General features: G+C 45.8%; 1 protein-coding gene across 1 annotated transcript in view; it reads left to right on the forward strand.

Moving 5' to 3' along the window:
- The window catches only part of fbxw7 (F-box and WD repeat domain containing 7), a 163,613-nt gene that overhangs the window by 52,340 nt on the left and 98,641 nt on the right, over nt 1-12,632 (forward strand). Inside the window, exons 3-4 of the mRNA XM_083655409.1 lie at nt 4,818-5,060; nt 5,506-6,012. Of these exons, the coding sequence (XP_083511535.1) occupies nt 4,887-5,060; nt 5,506-6,012 (681 nt within the window). The 5' untranslated portion in view covers nt 4,818-4,886. The remainder of the gene's footprint in view (nt 1-4,817; nt 5,061-5,505; nt 6,013-12,632) is intronic.

A 12,632-nucleotide genomic window follows, 5' to 3' on the forward strand; every position in this document is an offset into this window, starting at 1 on the left:
AAAATCCACACATATTGTCTCGAGAAAGAGAATGTTAGATCGTTTAATTGCCAACAGCAACAATGCCCATAAACTGAAACATTATGTCACTCAAGCATATCGAAATTAAAACAGCAGACTTACCGTTTATAGCTGCATTGAATAACGTCACATTAGTGTCCTCACAATGTATGGTAGATGGGTACGTTTTGAACAGGTTGAAATGAGCTTTCCCTACTGCAGTGGGGACTGTTTAACTCTCCCCTCGCAAACTTTGTTTTACGTCCATCGATCTTATTTCTCTCTCTCACACGGACACACGCGGCTTGTTTTGTTGTTGTTTTTTACGCTGACAGATGCTGACTGAATGGTGGATTGTGGACTGGAGTGGCAGACTAACGTCACGGTGAGGGTGTGTGTGTCTGTGTGTGTGTGGCTGTGGCTGGGCGAGTGTCTGTGCAGTGTGCGCTCCTCCTCTTTGTCTGACTGCTCTGCTGTGTAAAATCAAGCGAGTAATACAACGTTATTTTATTTTATTATTGAAAAACGGCCCGACCCCGGCCCGGCCCGGACCTATTAATTAAAAAAAAAGAAAAAACGAGCCCGGCCTTGGCCCGTATTGGCAGGCCCGAGGGGCCCGCGAGGGTACCCTCGGGTTTGCAGCTCTCTACTTCATACCCAGGTCAATTCACACACCTGTGTGTAAAGCATATAAATGAGAAACTTTGCGCTTACCTGATAATGCCAGCACGATTACAACAAGCACCGACTAGATGTCAACAAGAAAGCAAGAAATGCTGATCACAGATTTAGGACTATCATTCGCCGAAGGGAAAACAGTCCAGCAAATGCAATCATTTGATAGGAATATATGAAGGTAAATGAAATGAATGGTATATGAATACAGTATATATATACTGTATATATATATGAATATAATGCAAAATGCGTGAGCTTGTAGTCGACTTGATGTGAGAACTTGTAAAATATGGTGAGAAGAACTTTAACACAAATCTTTCATTTAAATTTTCACTTCTGAATTTGAAGTCACAGGGGGGAAAAACACATCTGTGATTGCAACCTCTGGAATAGGTCACTGCAACTTCACAAAATGTGCTCTGTTGCATCACAAAGTGACGAATCTGCACGCCTTGACTTTTGCAACACTTCTTGCGATAAATGTGTTGCAAAACTCACTTGTAGCTGTGAGAGTGCTAAATTAGTCTTTGCTTCACCACTAAGAACGAAGTCCTGCTAACACTCACCAACCACCATTTAAGGAATTTGACTATAATGCAAGTTTGTTCCCCTTCTTAAAGGAAATATCTCTCGTGGGATATGCATATTGTTGACCAGTGCATTCCAGGAGTTGTTTTTTGTGATCAAGTGTTCATTTAGGCGACTTTTTATTGCACCTGCTTTCCTCTCAGTCTGCCACATCTTCTTCAGTCAGGCATTTCCTACATTTCCCAGAATGCTTTTTCCACAGCTGTGTAGTTGTAGAGACCGAGAGCAATAGCGTTAGTAAGAGTAAGAGCAAGAGAGCGAGTTTTTCCAGTCGAGACAAAACAAGTCATGTCCCTTAGCAACCGTTTGTGGCTGTGTTGCATTGTGGTCTGTTGAGGTTTGTGACGGTGGAGAAAAGATGCATGCCATGCAGCCGTCTGTTGATCTGCGTCACATCTAGATGGAGCTCGAACAACAGTGACCTGCCCAGGTACAGTGTTGTATGAGAGGTTCTGGAAAGTCTGGCAACGTATGGATCATTTCCAGGTCTTGGAAATGACACAAAAAGACTAGGGGTGTTTACAAATGGTATTGGTCATAGGGCTGGGTGTTGGCAAGGACCTCACGATACGATACGTATCACGATACATGGGTCACGATACGATTGTATCACAATACATTGCGCTACAATACATTATTGCGATATATTGCAATACTCTACATAAGTTACTGAACATTTTAAAATAGAGCTAAAATACAACACGCTGTGTACCACCCAGGTAGTGTAATAATATGTACATCACTTTATATTGATAACTGAGTGGACAAATTTAGTCAAAACTACCGAGTGTTGAGTTACTGAACGCACTGAAGTAAAAAGTATTCTTATTTGTGTCACTGAACACACGGATGTGCAAAAAATCGATATGGTGATATATCACGATATTGTTCTGAAATATCGATACAGTATTGTGGAAAAAGGTATTGCGATATATTGCCGTATCGATTTTATTGCACAGCCCTAATTGGTCATCTAATGACAGAGGTAAACGTGCTTTGACCTTATGTTCATGTTCATGTATAAATATGTGTTGGAGTGACTTGATGGCTCAAACCAAATGACTGGAAGTCTTCATGTGGTGTAGGCCTATATTTTACTACACTCCTCTGTATTTGTACTTTTAACTCTTTGAACCAAAGTTACCCTTAAAGATTTGTGTGGTGGCGACTTTAACTTGACCTAAGAAGTCACTTTTTGATACATTATAAAAAGAAGGTACTAGAAAAAGGCTTTTGAACACTGACTGGTTTTCAGATTTTTTTCTCTCTTGGAAAACTGGACTAGTACTGCGAGATAAAATGATATTCGATAATAATGATTCAACTTTCCGCGGTTACGACATAAAACCAGCTCGATGACTTTCAATACTGAAGATAGCAGAGTTCCCCCCTTCCTCTGCCATATTTTCCTAGTTTTTGCCATCATGCCAATTGATCATGTTTGATATGTTCATCATCACTTACTACAATAGAGCTGAATGTAGTTCCACATAGCCGGAAGCACTGCTGTCCAACACACATGCACACAGCATGCTGTCCAACACACATGCACACAGCATGCTGTCCAACACACATGCACACAGCAAAACAAACAAAAACACAGTTGACTGAACAGTTGTCTGAACTTCACCTCTCTACAGTCGCCCCCCTCAGGGCTCATGGTGTAGTCCAGCCTGTCTGAACTTCACCTCCCTACAGTCGCCCCCCTCAGGCCTCATGGTGTAGTCCAGCCTGTCTGAACTTCACCTCTCTACAGTCGCCCCCCTCAGGCCTCATGGTGTAGTCCAGCCTGTCTGAACTTCACCTCCCTACAGTCGCCCCCCTCAGGCCTCATGGTGTAGTCCAGCCTGTCTGAACTTCACCTCTCTACAGTCGCCCCCCTCAGGCCTCATGGTGTAGTCCAGCCTGTCTGAACTTCACCTCCCTACAGTCGCCCCCCTCAGGCCTCATGGTGTAGTCCAGCCTGTCTGAACTTCACCTCTCTACAGTCGCCCCCCTCAGGCCTCATGGTGTAGTCCAGCCTGTCTGAACTTCACCTCCCTACAGTCGCCCCCCTCAGGCCTCATGGTGTAGTCCAGCCTGTCTGAACTTCACCTCCCTACAGTCGCCCCCCTCAGGCCTCATGGTGTAGTCCAGCCTGTCTGAACTTCACCTCCCTACAGTCGCCCCCCTCAGGCCTCATGGTGTAGTCCAGCCTGTCTGACCTTCACCTCCCTACAGTCGCCCCCCTCAGGCCTCATGGTGTAGTCCAGCCTGTCTGAACTTCACCTCCCTACAGTCGCCCCCCTCAGGCCTCATGGTGTAGTCCAGCCTGTCTGAACTTCACCTCCCTACAGTCGCCCCCCTCAGGCCTCATGGTGTAGTCCAGCCTGTCTGAACTTCACCTCCCTACAGTCGCCCCCCTCAGGCCTCATGGTGTAGTCCAGCCTGTCTGAACTTCACTTACCTCCCTACAGTCGCCCCCCTCGGTCAACCCTTAGCTATCAGCCATCATGTTGAGCCTAATAGTTGAACTACATATTAAAGCTCTGCAAACATACATTTGTGCCGTTCTGTGTGTATGTAATTGTAAACCAAAGCAAATGTGAAGTGGAACGAGGTTGAACCCAGCATAGAAATAATTGGCAATTAGATGGTGCAGAACAGACAAGGACAGTTTCTGAGATGGATATTTGTCTGCATTCAAGTCTCTTACTCTTTGTCAAAAGCTAGCTGTCTCATTGTAGATAATGCTCTTGGGCTGGTGTTTCTGCAAATTCTGCAAATACTGTCATTATGTGAGATACGTATTCCAGAGGCTTCAGAAGATAAGGCAGAAGCAAGTTATTTGACTAGCTAGTGGATTCAGTACGTTTGCCATCATAAATTGGCGACAGTGGATTTAGAACATAAACAACTTTGCTTACCCCCCCCCCCCTCCATAACTCTAGATCGTGATTATCCAAAACCTTTAGACTTTTATCTTGGGAAAAGTTATTGGACTGGATCTGGTACACCAGTCTGCACCATATTTTTGCTTTTATATTTGACAGATTGGGCGTTGTTTATTTATTGGCTGTGCTGGAAGTTGGAATACCAGTAGCTCTCAAGGCTAGCCTGCCTGTCCGTCTGCATGAGGCAGAGCATCCCAAGGCTGTGTGATCTGAAGCCAAATGCACTCAGGCCTACCTTCTCTTTTTTCTTGTCTGCTGTTGAAAAGCAATTGTTTGGCTCCGAGAGCAAAATGCTAATGTCCGTTGTTTTATTTGTGAAGCATGAATAAAAGATGAAGAGGGTTATTCCTTCGTTTTTTTTTTGGAGCAAGTCAGCAACTGAGCATGTGTCTGTGTATTGAAAAACTCCAATAACATCCAATCCACAGCTTTATTCTCTCTCTTCACCAGAAGTGTGTGTGTGTGTGTGTGTGTGTGTGTGTGTGTGTGTGTGTGTGGCTGTGTGTCTGTGTGTTTCCCCATTATAATAAATTGTCGATATCAGAAAACAAAACATTAACAAATATTTTTCTCTGCCTTCCCTCCTCTCCCTCTCTCTCTCTCTGTGTATCTTTCCAGCATGTCAAGCCCTTGTCCTCCTCAGACAGCCTAGCGAAGGTCCAGGAGGTAGCAAGCTGGCTTTTGGAAATGAACCAGGATCTGCTGTCGGGGGGCAGCAGCAGCAGGCGGAGACGGGGCCCGGTGGGGCGAGGTAACGCCTCCTCCACAGCCCGGACACCCCAGCAGGCGGCTGAGGAGGGGGACGAAGATGAGCACATGGACCGGGTTGTAGAGGGGGAAGGAGAGCAGCTGCAGCACAGGGTAATGTCGCATATGCATGTAGTCGCATGGAAGAATATCATTTCTGTACAAAGTACCAACTTTGTACCTAACCCCTAACCACAGCACATTTGTGCCAGTGACATTTCAGAATATGTAAAGAAGACTGGGGGGGGGGGGGGTTCTGTGAAAATTTGCAGCTCAAGAGTCAAGAGTCATAGGTCAAGTTTAAAGTGAATGATTAGATTTGTATTTAAATACACTTTTTATTACTTGGTGATTCGTAAAAAAAAAGAAGAAGAAGAAAAAAGTAAAGTGTTTGTCTTGGTCTTACTCTATCCTAACCTAGCGAGAAATGTTTGGTCCAGACCATAGGTCCAGACGTACTATCAATGGTCCAGACAGTACGAGTAGACTACAGATCGATGTTTTCATCGGAGCATTCCTGGTTTGAAGCGTTGTATGTTTTGTGTCTGGCTCTTCACAGCCTGAGGCGGCGCAGGTCGACGGCGAGAGAGACCAGCCATGGGCGCCCAGCGAGTCGGGAGCCAGCAACGGCCCTCGGGGGGACGCGGAGGACGACGAAGAGGGACCGCCCAACGAAGTCAACGGAGGAGAGAAAGGAGCCCGGTGGCTGTGGGAGGAGGAGCAGAGGCGGCTGCAGGGAGCGCCGCTGGGAGAGGAGGACGAAGAGGAGGAGGAGGAGAACAACAACAGCCAGGAGAGGACAGAGGGAGGAGGGGAGGAGCACGGGAGGGAGGAAGAGGAGAGGGAGGAGGGCGAGGACGAGGAAGAAGATGAGGACGAGGAGGAGATGGACCAGGACAGCGACGACTTCGAACACTCGGCGGAGAGCGGGAGAGAGGAGGAGGAGGAGGAGGAGGAGGCGGAAGGGGAGGAAGGGCTGCGGTCTCCCTCTCTCAGGAACAATGTGTCTGCCCCCAATAACAACCTGGACTCGGGTTGCACGCACCAAAGCTCATCCAACAAGAAGGTAAGCACAGTTCAAGTTCCATGTGATTTCCATGATTCTTCTTTTAGTGGAAATGGATCATCACATCCTCCCACAGCAGGTGCAGTGGTTTCAGCAGCTGTCATCACATGACTGCTGTGTAAACCTCCCACAGAATACAGAGGCTTGTAGCTAAAGGGCTTTTGTTGATTTGAGCCAGCTCTACTGTATATTTAAGTCAATAGCTCCCTCTTGTGACCAGAATATGTTACTGCACTGTGATTTCATGCTGTCGTCGTGTGTACCCTTACAATAGGGCATTATGGGCACACGACTGCTGCTAGTGGCAGGGTTAGCATATTGAAACGACAACCTAGAAAAGCACTTGGATATGTGTCAAACCAAGGAAATGAGCTATGCAAATGATAGTTAAAGCAGGGCTCCTCTGATGGTTCTGTTGATTGATGATGCAATGCAGAGCTATTCAAATGTAGGCTGCTTTACTAACACTTCACTAACAGGACAAGATACAAACTAATACATACAAAGACATGAAGTGAGCAGCTTTAGCCTGCAGTGAAGCATGACTGTTGTGATGGGTTTCTTCTTACGGCCGGGACACACATCTTGCGTGTACCTACCTAGTGCGTGTGCGTGGCTGGCACGCCCGCGGCATCCACACAGGCAGCGTGGCTGCTGCGCGCTGCTGTCTGTCTGCCAACTATCTTCCTATAGAGTTGACCTTTTATTAAATTTGCTATAAACAATACAATGATGATTTTAACTGAAGATCGCTTGGGCTCACTTCGTAATCGAGGCAGTATTGATTTGTGTGTGTCTGTGTGTGTGTGGTGGGGAGGGGAGGAACGAAGCCACGTTGTAGCCTATGTGGTTTTCAGAGGGCAGGAGAACTGCAGCTGTGAGCTCAGCTCATCCTCCTGTCTCAAATCAAAACGAGCCTTGGTTGGCTGTGGCTGCCCCTGTAAAATATAATTTAAATTTGTGTCTATTTGTGTAGAGACACGCTAGAGACACGCGCGCGGTAAGCAGAAAAAATAGGCGTCGCTTCTATTCTCTAGATGACGCGCGTCTCACGCCTCGCAAGACACGCGCGTCTGATGCCGGTGGTGTGGCTGCTGTAACCTGTTAACATGGGCGCCGAAATGAAAATCAACAGGTAACGAACGCCACGCAGACGCCACGCAGACGCAAGATGTGTGTCCTGGCCGTTAGATGGCAATGTCCACATCTACAGGGCACTAGCACTACTGCTACATGTTTTGATGACGCTGAAAATGATAGAAAGCATATCACATGGCTGTCTGAGCAAATGCATATGGGAGCTTCCGGGTTAGTGCCTGACGTAGCATTTTTCACCACCGTCAGTAAAGCTGAGCAGCAGCACAGTTTGGTCACAAATTGGAGAATTCAAGGTAATAAGAGACACTGCACACACACCGGCTAATCTCTGCTGCTGTGTCCCAGGAGCATTTTGTCATGCAGTGTGAGTGAGACCAGACCACACTCTGATAGAGGAGTGAAAGTAGAAAATAACTATAGCTCAGCCGCCCTGCAGTAAAGACTTAATTTATGTGCACAATGTACAGAAGGCTGTTATACGAGCTGTGGAGACGTGGAACATGCCCGTGCCTCACAGATAGATTGCTGTCATGATGAGTGACCGCACTGAGGCTGGAAACTGTTACAGGCCTCGTGTAGGAATCATGCTTGACAGTCAAAAAGCCACACGTAACAGGTTGCCAGATGGACGGTAACGGCACAAATGTGCTGGGTTGAACCTTCAGTCTGTTTCTTGCAGTGTGGGGAAGACTGACCCCTTGTTAAAACTGGCAGCATAGAGCGCATGTGACATGAAGCAATTATTCCCATCTCAACAATCAGTTCCTGCTGCGTGGAGCTGTGACAGACCCGTCATCAGCAGAGTTGCAAGATCACTAATATTCTTCAGCCGTAATGATTGCTCTCTAGCCATTGCTCGGTCTCCTCACACCGCTCTGGCTATGGGAAACCGCGCCATGAGGAAGGTTGCTTTGCTATTGGTGAGCATGTGCTATTCTGTTTATGTTCATGTATGTCGGGTCTGTCGTCTCTCCTTTGATGTTGAGTACACCTGTTGTTCAGCTGTGGCCGTTGTATGTTTGGAGTTTGAAGTTGTGCAGAAAGATTAGTTTAACATTGCAATGTATATTTTCATGTTTGATGGACAGACGCACTGATGGTCGTTGACAATTAAATGGCACTGGATTTATTTTGATTTTCTATCTTATTTTCGAGTTTTAAATGGCTTCACACAACAACAAATCCTGGGGGGAAAAGTTTTTTAGGCTATAAGATAAAGAATAAATGTTAAAATTTGAAATGTTAAATTTATGAGAGCCAGATATTCTTTGCTCGCTCCTTTATTTAATTTATTTTATAATTTTTTATTTAGTTTATTTCTCAGGGACAATGCACACCAATCAACAGTAAAGTTGTAAGTGAGCCAGAGTTAGCCTGGATGGCTAGATTCCATCTGCTGTCCCTAGCCAGATGTTGCAAAGGCAGCCTAAAATATATATATTTTAAATGCATGTGTCACAAAGATAAAAGCACTAGTGACTCGAGAGATACAATAAAACATAAAGGACTGATTAGTACCTTTCTAGCATCCCTCGCTGCCTCGCCCGCTGAAGTGGCAGTGCTTGTTTCTACCATGCATCGATTGTTTGCCCTCACGGTGTTGTGGTCTCGCAGACGCAGCTCGGCTGCTGCGTGACCTCACCCGCAGCTCGGCCGCTGCGTGACCTCACCCGCAGCTCGGCCGCTGCGTGACCTCACCCGCAGCTCGGCCGCTGCGTGACCTCACCCGCAGCTCGGCCACTGCCGTCGGCCTTGCCTGCTCAACTGGCAAGCGGGAGTTGAGCAATTGTGCACCGTGCTGCCGGTCGCCCAATTATATTAGTAAGATGTTAAGCAACCTGTTTTGATGGAAACCATGACAGTGTAAATTGTTTATCAGTTTCCATTCCCATCGTGCATGAAGCAAACTCATTTGACATGATTGTTAGAATCATGCTGCTTTTTCAGCAATTAGCCTAGATTGCTGACATTTATGTCATGGATATTGGCTAATAATAACTGAGGTTGACATGAAAGGTGGAATAATAGCACTCAGACGGTTGTCATATGTCCTAGAAATTTGAGGTCTATTTTTCTAAAAACGTCAAAAAAGTATACGTAACCTGGCTCCCTAACAAGAATGGGCCGATGGTCTGTCTCCACTGAGCTAGGTAACACTTCAGATAAGCAGCAAGCAAGTTCTTCCTTGTTTGAAAATGCAGTGGCATACTTTTGATTTATTTTGCACGTCTATTTACCAACTGTAGAGTTAGTCATAGAAATTAATTTTGAATTTCACTTAGAACAGTAGCCGACTAGCTGTAAGATTCCAAAAGTTTGATTACAATATTATTTTCCTCATCAAGACTTAAGTGTGATTCGTAATCGTGATCTAAGTACAGTATCTAACAAATAATTGATATCCTTTTATCCACAATCCATAGGTTCAGTTTGTACTTTCTCAGTGACACACACACACACACACACACACACACACACACACACACACACACACACACACACACACACACACACACACACACACACACACACACACACACACACACACACACACACACACACACACACACACACAGACAGAGGCATAATAGTGACCCTACCCTTTTCTATAAATCTAAAAAAAAGTTTCAGGAATATGTGAGAAGTACATGTAGTGTAGCCCAGGATCTTGTGTCCTTGTTAGCTGAATCAGCTGTCTTTGCAGGCATAGACCTGAATGTTCATAAAGCAAAATGAGTTGTTCAGGAGTTGATGGCAATTAACATTTTAATAGGCAGAGATGTCATCATGCTGCTCTATTCAGTAAGGGTTGAAATGTGCTATTGGGGTTACGGGAATACTTAACCGTGAATATTCATTTGATTTTAATTACTGATTATCTGTTGTGCATTACTCCATAGTGCATGTCCTTGTGCAGTGCATTGGAGGTCAGGACGAATGCTATTTTCTGGCAGACGACGTAGGATTCAAATCCAAACAAAGACACCGAGTATACTGTGTATACACTTGATATATTGTTGTTTCTCCACTAAAAGCTTGATAATTGATTAGATAGTGGCAGATATTCTATGTATATGTTGCATATTAAGAGGTCTATACACCTGCCTCCTGTAGAGCAGATGCAGCCTTCTAAACTGCACCACATTTTGACAGCTGGAGTGTGTATGTCACAACAAGGGGCCACAGGGTTGGAGTAGAGGATCCAGTGCCTATGTTTGGACTAAGAATGTATCAGTGCATATGGGGTTAGGTGATATGTGTTGGCTGCGTTTGTAGTCTCTTACTCAGTGTGTTATACAGTAGATGCCACATGTCCATATATGCGTGGCAGAATTGTGTGAACTGTGAAAAAAAAAGTTAAAATCAGAATGTATATAAACAGTCCTGTAAATGCCTAAAATGCTCTCCGTGTACGTCTTAAGCCTTTGGCATAGTCTTCGCGCCCAGCCAAGCGCATAGGGCGCGCGGCGATTTTGAAGTCATCGCACGGGGCGTGTCGGGGGGGCGAGGCCTGAGCGCGGCGCGGCGCGTCCATGGAGCTTTTTCTATCAGCGCGTCTGATTTTGGCAGCGCCAGCACACTCGGAGCTGAGGAAGCTGCCTGTGCCTGTGAGATCTCCGTGGTAGGCTATCAGCGGATATCTGCTGTGATCGAGTCCTCACCGTCCTCATTGTCGTAAAGTCGCCTTCGAAGCATGACGTTCGATTATAACGAACTAGTTGCGTGGCTTAGCCTTCCCAAATGTTGAGGGTCGTTTATTAGAATTGAATACATAGAATTGGGAACGTTACATTCAATTTCATTCAGACTGCCCTGGCACTAATCGCCGCCATTTTCCCTGGAGCTTCCACAGGAGGGGGGGGGGGGGGGGGGGGGGGGGGTGGGAGGAGCGAGCTGCACACTGACTATGTTCGGTTTTGGCCCGCGCAGAGTGCGCGCGCCCTCCGCGGAGCCCCGCCTCCAGCGCGTGCGCGGAGAGTATGCCAGACGCTTTAAGGCAAGACACATGGTGACTCACTGGCCCAGGTGCTGCAGCAGACTCGGGTCACCAGAACTCGACACGCTCTCCTTATTGACCCAATGCCAAGCTGAGCAAAGGACACGCATAGGGTCATGCTACCCCCAAGGGAGGGAATGAATCAACTCATCATTTTGATTCACCTATTCAATGGTGTCGCATGTAGCTTCATGAAACAACATGCCGGCAACAAGGACATTAACATTCCTCACACACACACTGAAGAGCTCATCTACAAAGTCTCTTCTGGAGTTGAGTCGGGACTTGATTCCCATTTATTTTTTAACCTGTTGCCCTTCTAGTCGAAGGTACTAAAAGGCCATCGCATGAACATGATATTTATTACGTGTTGAATCTTGGGTGTTGGGTTAGCATGTGGCTCGTTGCCATTTGAGCTATAGCAGGTGTTAATATCTGTAGTCCGTGTCGTATACATTAGTTCCTGGGAAGCCAGGCTATTTGATATTGGCAGTAGGAAAGAAAGTTCAAGTCAGTTTCATATGCAATGTATATAGAAAAAGGATCAGCAACTATTTTCACCGTTTTAATTTCTTTTAAATATTTGGAAAACAAACACACCGAAAGTTAGATAGACGAGAAATATTCACCACATCACCACGTTGTCACTTGCTGTCCCTTGGGAGAAACTTAGTCAAAAGTATACAACAGTGAGTGACACATCTGCAGTATAAGTTGGAAATGAGAGAAACAACAGAAGTTTAGAATGCACGCTCAGGAATGTGCGGTGCTGCTGATGCAGGAGCTGAACCTGAGTGTTCAGTGGGAGCTGTGCTGCACTGGACTCATATCAGGCGTGGCAGCCTGCTCGTCTTCAATACTCACGTTTGTTTAAAATTATTGGAAAGAAAAGTGATATAAAGTTTTAGGAATTAAATGTCAAGCTTCTGATCGTTTACCTTCATGGTTGGAATGTGTATGTGTCCTACATTGTCTGGAATGTATTTGGTCTGAACAGCATTATAGCATTGATGGATAATGGAACATAATGCTAATTCATTTTGTCTTTGTCGGCCTAACCCTGACGTCTAGAATATTATACAAACCTTCTACCGTGGCAGATGTATTGTGTGTGTGTGTGTGTGTGTGTTCTAAATTTAATCCGTGGGACAATAGGAGCGATTACAGGTCTTATCAAGCTCATTTGCTCAGAGCCACTGTTGGTGATCCTAGCTGAAACATCCTAGCTCTGGTGTGTGTATATAAGAGGTGAAGCCTGGTTACAGTGAGTAGGGGTGTGTGTGTGTGTGTGTGTGTGTGTGTGTGTGTGTGTGTGTGTGTGTGTGTGTGTGATTGGCTTGGTATCCCACTGGCATTGTTCTGTCCATTTTGAACATGGCTTTGTTCCAGACAATGTTTCTGCTCATCAATGCCAAGGCCTTTCTGGCTGCAGGATGCCTCCAGATTTAGATGAGGCGGCTCCTTTTTATATCTGACTGTCACTGCATGAACTTACTGCATGTAGGTGCAGCAGTGATGGGAGAGG

Source organism: Poromitra crassiceps, assembly GCF_964638095.1.
Source record: "Poromitra crassiceps genome assembly, chromosome: 19".
Classification (NCBI taxonomy): Eukaryota; Metazoa; Chordata; class Actinopteri; order Beryciformes; family Melamphaidae; genus Poromitra; species Poromitra crassiceps.